Source organism: Ciconia boyciana, chromosome 4 (genome assembly GCF_034638445.1).
Source record: "Ciconia boyciana chromosome 4, ASM3463844v1, whole genome shotgun sequence".
Lineage (NCBI taxonomy): Eukaryota > Metazoa > Chordata > Aves > Ciconiiformes > Ciconiidae > Ciconia > Ciconia boyciana.
In genome coordinates this window covers 92,964,120-92,977,433 of record NC_132937.1, presented here as the reverse complement: position 1 = coordinate 92,977,433, position 13,314 = coordinate 92,964,120, and the positions used below count along the sequence as shown (strand labels likewise).

General features: G+C 43.3%; 1 protein-coding gene across 3 annotated transcripts in view; it reads left to right on the top strand.

Annotated features, from left to right (window-relative positions):
- The window catches only part of PALM2AKAP2 (PALM2 and AKAP2 fusion), a 277,857-nt gene that overhangs the window by 105,623 nt on the left and 158,920 nt on the right, over positions 1–13,314 (top strand). For all 3 annotated transcript variants that reach the window (XM_072860628.1, XM_072860627.1, XM_072860626.1), the window contains exons 4-5: positions 7,582–7,696; positions 8,312–8,333. In XM_072860628.1, coding sequence (XP_072716729.1) covers positions 7,582–7,696; positions 8,312–8,333 — 137 coding nt within the window. The remainder of the gene's footprint in view (positions 1–7,581; positions 7,697–8,311; positions 8,334–13,314) is intronic.

Below are 13,314 nucleotides of genomic sequence, written 5' to 3'. Positions count from 1 at the left end.
AGCCCATGTACTGAGATAAAGACAGTTTAATAGGACAGCAGAGGAAGAGAAAATAATAACAATAATGGTGATAAAAGGATGTACAAGACAAGTGATGCACATTGCCCAGCCCGTCCCCGAGCAGCCATCGCTACCCCCGACCAACTCCCCCCAGTTTCTATACTGAGCATGACACCGTATGGTATGGAATATCCCTTTGGCCAGTTTGGGCCAGCTGTCCTGGCTGTGCCCCCTCCCAGCTTCTTGTGCACCTGGCAGAGCATGGGGACCTGAAAAGTCCTTGACCAGTGTAAGCACTGCTTAGCAACAACTAAAACATCAGCATGCTATCAACATTATTCTCATCCTAAACCCAAAACACAGCACTATACTAGCTACTAGGAAGAAAATTAACTCTATCCCAGGCAAAACCAGGACACATACAATGTTGCTTTGTCATGGAAAGGGACTCTATCATGTAACTTCTGCAATTTAAGGTCAAAGCATTTGTGTTAGATCCACACTAAGCCTCCTACACCTGGAGCAGGCAACGTTTTACTAACTCAAAGTAATGATTGTTGGTGTACACCTCATCATGTTTAGCTCAAGAAATCCTGTGGCCACTGCTTGACTTGGTGGCCTTGATTTGTCTAACCTAGCAGGGATTAACCTGGTCCTAAACCTGGCAGATGAAAAATATCAATATACAGCTCTCTTTCTATGCATGTGTGTATACACATTTACTTCAAACAGCAAAGGAAATTATAGAGAGTTTTTCCTTTCTTCCCAAGTTCTTCAGTTGGGATGCAGCTTTTGCTTGGTGAAGGGAATGGTTTCCCTTCCTGTGTATTCAGGAAGATTCATATAGATTACCACAGCAACTCATTCAGCATCGTGCCTGAATCTCATTTCCAAGCATTGATTGCTGATAATGTATTCCCAATCTTTCAAGTCACGGAGGTTTTGCCTTTTCAAAGATGCTAATTAAGTTTGGTGCTCTTGATTATCAGCTGCACTCTGTAAACAACAGCCTTTTGGAAATCATAAGATGTGCACTGCCAGCTTTCCTCTTTGAGGGTGAGCCATTTAAAAAGGATGAGCTCTGCAGAAAGACTAAACTAAGAGGCATTGAAATACTCAGCTCTGGAATCCCATTTCAGGTCCTGCAACAGACGTGAAATCAAGCAGTTTTTTTGCCGTCAGCACTGGCTGTGTATCGATGTACAGTGACATCCAGAAATGGTCCAACTGGCTTTGGCACAACTGCCGGTGTTTGCTAAGAAAACTAAGCCAATGTGGAAACTAAACCAAGTATTAGCCAGTGATTTCCCCCTCCCCTACAGCAGATGAAGGGCACTGTTCACAGCTGTGGCATGTAGGTAAATGCTCCGGTTTCTTAGGCATGCTGGTTTGCAGCCAGGTTGCTGGTGCTTGGCAGTTGATACAGGTATAGGAAGCATGTCAAGGGCTGAGGTGCTGGACTGGGATTTAGGGTACAGTTCCATAAGGGGAACTCCCCTTGCTAAAGGCAAGACTTACACATCTTGCAGGGGGGACCCTTTCCCTTTCCCCTTGTAAGTTCATTTTCCAAGGTTATTCTGAACCTGGGTGAGCTAACAGGTACCCTGCTGCCCCAAAAACCTCTACAGTGACCAAGAAGTGGGAAGGAGAGGCCCATGGGCTGGACCATTTTTGCCAGTGCTCTTTTGCACTGCGGGAAAAGGCACATGGCTCTGTGCTCGCAGAAGGGTGGATGTTAAGTTTCAGTTTCTGGTTTTGCTGTGTGGTCAAAAGTTTTGTGAGGGCAAGATCCTTGAGACAGGCACGGAGTTTGTGCAGAGATCAGTTTCATCCCTACAGGCAAGCCCAGTTATCCCTAAACTTGGTGTTTAACTTTCTGTTTAGTAAGCATGAGAGGGGTTTGTTGCAGTTTTCTGCTTGTGAATCTGCCATTTTAATACCAGCTGTAACACCTCAGGATGTTCAGCTCTGAGAAACCTTGCACTAATTATTGATATACAGGCCCATGTCTTCTTTGTGCCTTTCATATCAGGTTGATTTAGGGCATCAGTCAAGCAATAGAAAAATAATCAGTTTACAGCTGAGCCGTCCCCCATTTTATGTCTGCATCCGTCACCTTTTCCCTTCGAGTGTTTACTCTGATTAGGTCTTTCCTGTTTTCGTCTTAAGTTCTGAATACTTGTATATTTTCCTTATTAGTGCTGATGAATGTTCTTTTTTCCACTGACATGTCAGTGTGTATGCTGCAGACATAACTTCTACTACATTTCTGTCTTCACTGCAGAAATGACATGAGTATTTCTCAGGTGCAACCCAGCATGCAGAGCTAGAACAGGCTAAAGAAACTGGTCCGTAAACCTGCAGCTGTTCTCCCTGTTTGTAATGCTGTTACCATCCCACCCTGAAAAACAAAACACTGCTGAGCCAAATGCGGGTATCTCTAGAAATCATGTGTCTGCCAGAGTTAATTAGCTGCATAGAGGAGGCTGTTTTCTTCAGGCATAGTTCTGCTTACTTGGGATTTGTGTGCTCCTGTTTGCAAAGCAGTGTGACTCTGCACCAGCTGTGTGAGTGCCCTGCAGAATCCTGCTCGGGTCCCTCCTGGGGTCGAGGTTAAAGGCACCTTGTGCCAGAACAGCCTCTGCCTTTCAGCAGAGAGGGAAACGACACCCCAAGTCAGTGGGTTTCAACATCTTAGCATGGGAAACAGATGAAATCCTTCACCTAGAGAAAGTGCATTCATCACCTTCAGGCTGGAGCACAAAATAGAGCCCTATATCCAAACATAGTATTTGCTGGGTACGGAGTGCTAAATGTAAATGCACATGTACACATACCACAGTACCAAACCTCTCCTTCTGTCTCTTCACCTCTTAGATCTCCCTTCCTAACTCCCTTTTTGTCACCTAAATTAAAGTCTTATGTGCTGCCTGACAGCTCCTTTGGTCCCTGATCCCAGCATCTCTGCAGGAGGATTCATTTGCTGTTTCTGCCTCCAGTCCTCTCAGAAACTGCACTGCCCACCTTGCCTATACTCGTGTGGCCGTCTGGTTGGGTTGAAATCCCACCAAACACACAGACCAGAATTCCTTTAGCAGTCTGGTGCATCCCCTTCCCCTGCAGTACTGAACAGTTCTGGTCTGAATTTTGCAGGGCATAATATCTGATAGCTACAGACTATAAAAGATTCAAAAGCCTGCGAGTAGCCTTAATTTTTTTTTTTTTTTCCCCCATCATTGGGGAGTTTAAAGCCCCAGTTGGAAGAAGCCATGAGCATCCTGGTCTGATCTCATGGATGACCCTTCTTTGAGCAGGAGGTTGGGCTGGAGACCTCCTGAGGTTACTTCCAGCCTGAATTATCCTACAAGCCTGTAATCTTACTAACCAAGGAATCAGGGTGCCCCCAAATGACAGCAAAATGCTGTCCAAGAGACAGCATCGCTTCTGCTGTTCATGGTTTCTTCCCCTTCATAGCAGGACAGCACCATTAACGTGAGCAGGAGAGTCACCTGGCTTACACGAGCAGCTCTTCTCAGCCCCCCTGAAAATCCTGTTACATCCTCAGGTGCTTATGGCAGCCGTCCATTAAAGAAAGCTGCAGGACAGACAGACTAGCAGCAAGGCAGGCTTGGCCTTCTGAGCGGCGAAATGTCCCTGTTTGTTTCTGCGATATTTGGGGAAATAGAGCTCTGTGTACATCCACTGAAAAACCATGCCCATGCTAAAGCAACTCCAGACTCCCTGACCTGTTTTTTCTCCTTATATAAACAGTTTAGCAAATCCCAGTGATCAGATAACTGCTTGGGCCAATATGCAGCAATACTAACGTTCTGTCTTACACCACTTCTGCCTCATCTGGATCTCCATTTTCTTTCTTATTTTTTCCCTACAGCACTCCAGCTATTGTAGTTGTTTATTCAATTGGCTTTATTGTTGTGGCCATCTTTCAAACACCAGCCTGAAATCTGCTAAGAAGCCAGGAACAAGGGAATTATAAGGTTTCCTTGCCAGGTGTCAAATGACAATTGAGGCACATCCTTTTTAAACTGGGCTAGAAGAAAAGGACATTATTGAATATTTAACAGGCTTACACAGGAAGCACTTTGTATATGTACGTACGTGTACATGTGCACTCTGAATGGATTTATTACTGTTTGAGCCATTATACAGCATGTTGCTCAAAACAGATGTGATATTAGTGCATTTCGTTTTTCAGACCAAATTTGCATGTCTCTGTTGTATCTTGTTACTAAAAAAGCAGGCAGTTCTCCTTATCACTCAGCAATTCTGATGATATGAAGCTCACTAAAAAAATAAAGGGTGCAAAACAACATTTATTTTGCATTATGATTTTAATTTTTGCATTGCTGGCCCCTACGCAAAAAGGCAGCCCAAAGGAAGTGGTGAAGACTCTAGGTCCAAATTTTCCAGTGAGGTCTGTAGTGCCTAGGTGGTTTACTGATGAACGTATACAATAGCTCATGTGGAAACTGTTCTCTTGAGTATTTCTGTTACCTCAGTACCTCAGCAGCATTACCTCATCCTTTAAGCCTAGAGAGTACAGACAAGAGTGGTATAAAATTGAGCAACAAGTTATAAAGCAACCTCCTGTGGATACTAATGCTTGGTATATGATCCTTGTGCTAGGTAACGGGCACATTCTGGCTGAATGATCCATATTTTTCCTGCCATGATTAGGAATTCAGACCCATTCTACACAGACCCTGGGAGATTATCATTCCACCTGTACCGATTTCAGTGGAAAAAGGGCAATTTACACCTATGGGATGAGTTTGTATGCATTCTTAGTCAGTGTCACATAGGAAATCTGTGTCTCTACCAACTTCACCCATGTTTCTAAATCCTGGCAGCTCTGTCTCCATCCCTTTCCTCTTTAGTAAGTTGCTGTTAATATCGCTTCTGAAAGGAACTGAAAAAGGTATTCAGGAAAAAAAAAAAAAAAAAGACATTGTCAAAATAGGGTAACCTAATGTTGCATCTGCCAAACTCATTTTAATGGGGTAGGCTGGCATGAATGAAGCAGAAACTGAGGAAGTGAACCAGGAGGGGAGGATAAAAGACACATAAATGAATAAAAACAAAAGAGCAAGTAGCCAGAAAGTAAGAAAATATAAATCCAGTCAGTTGCTAGGTGTGCATGTGCAAGTGCACATGTGCATGCATTAGAAGCAAACTTTCTCTGGAAGACCAAATAATTCATGACAAACCTTCTACAGTTTTGAGCTGGTGCACAAAAATATGATGCACTTATGATCACACCAAATTACAAGGAGTCCACTTGTTATAACCTTACTGACATCAGATGAGTTGCCTTACACCACATATGTTCACAGTGTTTTCATTGCCATAAATTATCAATGAACGTCCAATTCATTTGAAAGAAAAAGGACTTCTTTCTTCCCCTGTATTTTGTTGTTGCAGATTTCTGTGCATCCCCACTTTCCAGTCTCATCCCATGTAGTGAGCAAAATGTACCAGGCTACAGAATACATATTCTGAAAATGCTGCTTAGTGATTCACTTGGGAAGGAAAGAGACATACCAGTAAACCCCGACTCACCCAGCTCCACAACGTAATTTCACCAGACAGCACAGCAGAATATTGCAAATGTCTTTATCAGCAAGGCATAAATGTATGTGGATCTACTAATTGTTCCCAGGCATAGGGAAGGAAAGGAAGCCACCGTCCTGTTGACTTCTAAATTCATTAAGTAGGAGCATGGCAATGGCTGACCTCAGTGACAAATTATTTTTTCACTTCACTAGTGAAGGTATTTTAAATTCCCAGGTATTTCCTGGGAAGAAAAGTCAAGATGAAACAGTATTTTTTGAAAGCTTTCTCCCTGAATCACAACATAAGGGAGAAAATTCATCTTGTATCGAATTGTTCCATTTCAGCAAAACAAAATATTTTGTTTCAAAATATTTTGCATTTTTAAAATTTTTATATTAATTTTGAGAAAACATTAAGTGGATTGGGGCAGTACTTTCTAACAGTTCATATTGAAATCACTGCAATTAAGCCATTTCAACTTGGAGATGAGGGGGTTGCCTTTAAGAGAGAAAAACGGCAGTTTGACAAACTACCACGAATTTGAGACTATTAAGTATTCACATACTTCAGGAAAGCAAAATCTGCCTTTTTGCATCTGCAACAACTTGAGGGTGTGACACTTCTGCCTCTCTCTAATGAAAAGCATTATCAGCAAGTGCCGCACGTCTTTCATCCTTGCACAATTAGAAAGTGGGGAAAAATTTCCCAGGTGGGTGCCTTAAGTTAGACCCTTGCATCTATATTTAGACACATGAATTTCACAAGCAGCTCAAGATGTCAAGCCCCTGAAAGGAGCAATCCTTCCCTCCCTCCTCCCTACCTGCTCACTGTCACCTTCTCCTTGCCCTCTGCCTTGTGATCGAACAAGCATTAATGAAGTCTTGTGCTGAGCGGGGCTGGGAAAGAGCAAAAATGTGTCCCTTTAGCTTGGAACAGTGCCCTGATCCTTCACTTGAGAAGTGGTGGCAGGAAGACAGGAGCAAGCAGCCGTGGGTGACGAAAGTACTGGGCAATGCTGATCTGTCACATTCAAAGAAATATGGTCCCACAAGCTGTGAGCAGCTACAGCTCTTTCTGTAGACAAAGGAAGTTTTAGGTAACTATCCCTGTTCAAAAGTGTTCATCTTAGCTCATATTACAGGTTTGTTGGGTTTGGTTTTTGGGGGGGTTTTTTTGTCAAAAGTAAGAAAATCAAGATGGTAGTATACATAAAAATAGCAAGAGAGAAAGAGGGAATATTTCTGCACCTGCATAGCTCGTGTCAATAAAAGGAGGTTTGAGTTAAAGTAATGGAGAATCTAACCCTGATTAAAGTGTATCCCAAATCACAATCAACACATCTTAAGGAGTGAGCGCCTTTAGGTCTCGACAAGAGAAACGAGAGTGCTGAATGCTTACTGCCTAGCAAAATAAGTTTATTTTCTGAGCAGCCTGTGTATTTTATTACCTGAAGCCTCTGGGGTCCCCAGTATCATGCAGTAACAGTAGAAAGCACAGATGGATATCCCAAAGTCTTATTGTCAGGCGTGGGCAAAGTACTGGTTCAAGAGAAACTCCTAACACAACTAGTTGACTGCCAGCTCCCAACAACTATTTCCAATTTCATTGTCTGGAGGAGGGAAGCATTAGAAGACATCTATTCCTCTAACTATTACTGCATATTTATGGGTATATCCCATACTGTGATTTCTAAAATGAAAGTGCATATCTGAGAGATGTTACAGGAATTGGGGTGAAGGGATACTGAGGTATATTTTTAGTTACTCTGTACATGTTTTTGCAGAAGTGGATAATAAGAGAATTACTGTTTTTCTTTAAATAGATCTGTTTTACAAATAATTCACGTGCCCTTCATGCACTAGGAAAGCAGTTGTGAATAATAAGAGTGAAAGTTGTTCCTGATGAGATTTGAAATGCTAATTAATACCTAGGAAACTATGGCTCATTGAAACAATTTTTACATGTTTTATTTTTGTGTGTATGTGCATGTCTGTATGTCCTCCACAGGCTGGAGCAAGAAATACAGAAATTAGAAAGTGAGGAATCCCAAATATCTGCCAAAGAACAAATCATTTTGGAGAAACTAAAGGAGACTGAGAAATCCTTCGACAACTTGCAAAAGGTATTTAAAAAAAAAAAAAAGACACTCGGGCACAGATTGAAACCAAGGTAGACTCTTAGCACTGTTTGAAAGCAGCAGTTACAATTCATGCACTTATGGGAGGATTGAGGGCAGTTACAGAGCATGTAGCTCAAACTGGGATGAACAAGACTTAGGAAAGATATAAGGCGTCAGATCTATTTTGGTTGGGTTATTTGGATTTCCTCTTCCTACTCCGGCTTTTTTTGAAGAGGGATTTCACAGACTATCTCCCTAGCTTATCTGCAGGGAAACAATGTGAGCTTTCAGCCCCACTGGAAGATGTCAGCAGGATCCTGAAAGGCATCTCAAACTTCCCTGCTCCCAGTGGCACCCAGAGATAGTGGCATTCGCCACAAACGCTACTTCTGAACATTACAGCCTGCAACAAACAGCAGTGTTCTCCTTTTAGTTACACCATGTCCCTCTCCCTCAGCCTCTAATGGCACCTAAACCTGAGGAGCCACATTCCCAGTTACCCATTTAAAAATTACAAAGGACCATTAAAGGAAGCCTAGCATAAAAATCTAGACTTCATGCAAATTACACCCAAAATATAAAAGGTTTAACCAAACATCTTATTTTTTCCCTTCACAGAGTTTCTCACACCAGGATGGTGGTAAGTGCCTTTTTATTATTGTATAGCTTTGGGTTTAACAAGAGTTGTTACTATAGCTTTGTTGCAAAGGTTTACGGAGTTGGGGTTCTTCTCTTCATTGTATGTTTCTGATTTATTGCTAGAGCCATTACCTTTTTCTTTGGTATTGCTATAATGCAAGCACAAACGTCACTACTGTGGTGAAAGAGTATTGTTTTGGCAGAGCTCCACCTCTTCTTATGTGCACACAAGGGGAAAGAACAGCATGGATGACTTAAAACAGAGATTGTACAACTTACGTGTTATTGACCCCTTTCACCACGATAGCCCTGCACTGCAGACTCCTTTTCACCTCTCTGTGGTCAATATCTTCTCCATTGTATGTGCTCATGCTCTGTTCATAAACAGTTAAATACAATGAGGACTATTCCTAATATACAGGAACAACTATTAAAATTAGATTACTTCACTGATGAACTATATTCTCTGCGTGATGATTCTTACAGAAGGAAAAACTCACATGGGTGGATGAGGATGTAATAATTCCTAGTTTATGAACTCAGTTTATGAACTCAGTCATACTATGTGTGATCAGTCTAAATACCAAGCTATAAATTTAGGTGTCTGAGTGAGCAAATAATATGGTTGGCTCCCAGGAAGCTAGAGACCCTTGTAGTGCCTCTCCAGGACCCTTAGGACCCAGGAAGGATATCACGCTGATCCATCTGCAGATAAATATGTGCTCCAGACACTCATTCTCAGCACATGTCTCTGAACTGACGAATTTCAAAATACTGAGGTCAAGACTAGCTCCTCCAGCTGCTGACAAAGCCATGCCCAACTGTACTGTGAGTATAGATAAGAAATATGTAGGATGACCCTAAGATTAAAGCACTGGGACACAATGGAAGTTTAATATTTAGTTTATGAGCTGACTTGGAGCTGTCTTTTTGAGGTGATTAATATTACTTAGTTAGAGGGGTTTCTTTTTAACTCAAAGAACTAGTTCAGAAATTTTCACTTCTGTTAGCAATATGATTCAAGTTTTACTTTAAATCCCATTGTCAAAAAAAAAAAAAAGTAGTCCCAGATAGGATGCTCCATGGTAAGAACTTACTATGGAGCATCCTATCTGGGACTACTTTTTTTTTTTCCTCCTGGAGCATTTGAAATCTGCTACCACAAAGTAAATAAAGATCCAGAATGGCAAATATTTTGTACCTATGAAGAGTTTCACCATGGTCGTTGGTAAGTTTCCAAAAGAGGAATGGTGCCTACAGGAATTAGCACCCAAAGTGCGCAGGAGCTTTTACGACTCCTGCAAGACGCAGTCTGCCTCTTCATCTGTGTTGTGATAAAACGGGAACCAAAGGAAGTCTCAGCTAGCAAATATGAAGCAGTAGTTTCCCCGAAGGTATTTTCTTGTAGTAATAGAGTATTTCATTGGGTTCAAGAGGAGGCTCGCTGCTCTGCAGGTTTTGCCTGCTTTCAGTGGATCCCTCCCTCACAGACTGAGCCAGAAGCAAGGACAGCTCGTGATTTCTGAAGGGTAACAGAAAACTGCAAAATTATGGCAAAGAGAAGAGAGTTCCTCCGGAATAAATGTGCAGGCAGAGGGAGCAGTAGGTATTAGCTAAGTTAACTGGTACCTCTTCTCTTCCAGACCACTTGCTTTATATATCTTGTGTCTTCCTCTCAGCAGCTGGTCCTTGTGGGCTGAGGCAAGTCATCCTCTAAGCAGTACGGTACTCTGCTCCTCTAGGGATGACCGAGGATGCAAGCTGTCCTGTTAGCCCACCCGCTGTGGGCACAATGTGATCGTACATCTTCACAGGGTGAAAGTGGAGCAGGTCCTCTGTTTTCTGCTCTCTGACAACAGTCTGTGAGGGTAGCTGATCAGAGCAGTAAGAAAACACGTACACAGCTAGCTGCGATCACTTTGGTACCATAGATTTTTCCTTCCTTCAAAAACATGTAGGACTTGCTTTCTTGCAGCAGATCAGCCATCTGTCTGGCAACCATCTGTAACACATGCTGCAGAGGAAAATGGCAAGAGCCATGGTAATACAGGAAGGCTGTGTAAAACAGACACAAACCAACACCAACCTGTTGGGGCAATTTCTTCAATTGCTGCTGCTTCCTGAAAGACTTCCCGTCCATAAATCTCACATTAGTTTGCCCTGTGTCTATTCCTCCCTTTATTCTAAACGCGATGATGGTACAGAAAGTGATTTATCTCGTCATTGTGTCCCTGTGCATGTTTTTGTGCCATATATACGGTGGTGACAGAGCTTTTGAGTGTGCAGAAAGCACAACTACAGGGAGCTCAGAGCCCAGAGGCGTCCAGGTGAAGGTTGCAAGGGGAAGGGAGAATCGGTGGTGAGCACCAGTGGCCGGTCAAGTGACTCTCTGTGTCCTTCCCACCCTTCCCAGAAAACAACTGTGTTTGGCAATGAGCATTTCTGAGCTTGAAGTCATCCAGGCACAATAAACACAAATCCCATGTTTTCCAGGGTATGAACACACTTTGCCTTCATAGAAAACCAAGGGAGAGAAAGCAGAGCAGAAATGCTGAGGCTGGGGGCTGTGGCCCTGTCACCTGCAGTCGTGCTTCTGCCAGCTCCTTGGTGGCTTGTCACTGACAAGCTCTCCATTAAACAAGACCTGAGATGATGCTAGGAATTACATCATTTGTTGCTGCTCAAGTCTGCAGTCAAAACCAGGCATGCTGTAGTGCTGTGCTGCATGCACATCATGAACAATGGAAAGGAGAGAGCTCTTACTCCGTGTGTGCATATGTTTATGGCTCAATGTATATATAAAATAAAAGCCACATTAAGATCTGATGTAACTCCCTTGACTGCTGAATTTGCCTCAGCAGTAAATTTGCCCTCTGCAGTCTTTGGCCACCTGTATGCAAACTACAGGCTGCTACCTATGAGCTGGCAATGTGCACTCACAGCCCAGAAGGCCACCCATATCCTGGGGTGCATCAACAGAAGCATGGCCAGCAGGTCAAGGGAGGTGATTCTGCCCCTCTACTCTGCTCTGGTGAGACCCCACCTGGAGTACTGCGTCCAGCTCTGGAGCCCTCAGCACAAGAAGGACATGGACCTGTTGGAGCGTGTCCAGAGGAGGGACACAAAAATGATCAGGGGGCTGGAACACCTCTCCTGTGAAGAAAGGCTGAGAGAGTTGGGGTTGTTCAGCCTGAGAAAAGAAGGCTGCGGGGACACCTTACTGTGGCCTTTCAATACTTAAAGGGGGCTTCTAAGAAAGATGGGACAGACAGTACAGCCTGTTGTGATAGGACAAGGGGTAATGGTTTTAAACTAAAAGAGGGTAGATTTAGACTAGATATATGGAAGAAATTTTTTACAATGAGGATAGTGAAACACTGGAACAGGTTGCTCAGAGAGGCTGTAGATGCCCCATCCCTGGAAGTGTTCAAGGTCAGGTTGGATGGGGCTCTGAGCAACCTGATCTAGTTAAAGATGTCCCTGCTCATTGCAGGGGGGTTGGACTAGATGACCTTTAAAGGTCCCTTCCAACCCATACAATTCCATGATTCTATGACTCTGTACTTCAGCCAACATACAGAAGCCACAATTACAGTAACTCTACTGTTTGCACAAACCGCTGTTTGAATTTGGTTTGTATTAGCATATATTTGGCAAAGATGGGGCTCTGGAAACCTGGCCTGCATCATTTTGTTCCCAGGACATTGCTTAGAGACTCCTCTGGTTTTCTCTCCTCTGATCTTGATCAGCTGTGCAGCCCAACCACAAAACAGATAAGCATGTTTTCAGGGGAGTCAAGTACAGATCTTCGCAGAGTGTTTTCCGCATGTCCTGTAAAAACTCATTAGCGATTGTTTTTCAGTTATAGGGTTTCAAGTAACTTTTTAATCTGCTCTGCATCTGTGGCTGCCACAGTTACAGCACTTCTGGCCATCTGAGTAAAAACCATTGATCACCAACCTTTGAGTTCAGCCTGTTAGCCAATTTCCCACCCATCTCACAGACCACCCATCCAATCTGTATCTTGCCAGTTTGTCCAGGAGAAGGCTGTGGGAAACAGTATCAAATGCTTTGCTGAAGCCCAAGTAAACAACATCCACTGCTCTCCCCACATCAATAGAAGATGTTATTTTGTGGTAGAAGGTGATCATGTTAGTCTGTCATGATTTGCCCTTGGTAAATCTGTGCTGGCTTTTCCCAATCACCTGCTTCCTTTGGTTTCTAATAGTTTCCAGGAAGACTCATTCCATCACTTTCCCAGGGAATGAAGTAAGAGTAATGGGCCTCTAGTTTCCTGGGTCCTCTTTTGGTCCCTTCCTGTAAATGGGTATGGCATTTTCCCTCTTCCAGTCATCAGGGACATCCCCTGATCTCCGTGACTTTCAAATATTATAGACAGTCACCTTGCAACAATGTCAGCCACTTCTCTTAACACCCTGGGGTGGATTCTGACCAGACCCATGGATTCACGTGGGTTGAGCCCTTGCAAGAGGCCGCAGACCAGCCCTTCCTCCACTACTGACCAGTCAACACATGAGTTGTCGTAGCTACTTGATCTTGTGATCTGGGGTACAGCTACGCCAGTAAAGACAGAGGCAAAGAAGGTATTGAGAACCTCTACCTTGTCAGCAGTGTTAGTGACTAGTTTCCCTACCCTGTAGCAATGGGCCTATGTCTTTCCTGTGCTTCTGCTTAATACTCACAAATCTGAAGAATCCTTTCTTGTTGTACTTGACATCTTTGGCCAATTTCAGTTCTAGCTGAGCCTTAGCCTTCCTGACTGCATCTCTGCATGCTCTAGCAAGGTTCTTGTAGTCCCCAATGGGTATTTGGCTGCCTTTCCATAGCCAGTATGCTTCTTTTTTGCTTTTAATTACACCTAAAAGCCTATTGTTAAGCCAGGGTGGTCATTTGTTCAGCCTTCTTCCTTTCCCTTTGTAGAGGATGGACCATTCTTGTGCTTTCAGCAGGCACTTCTTGAA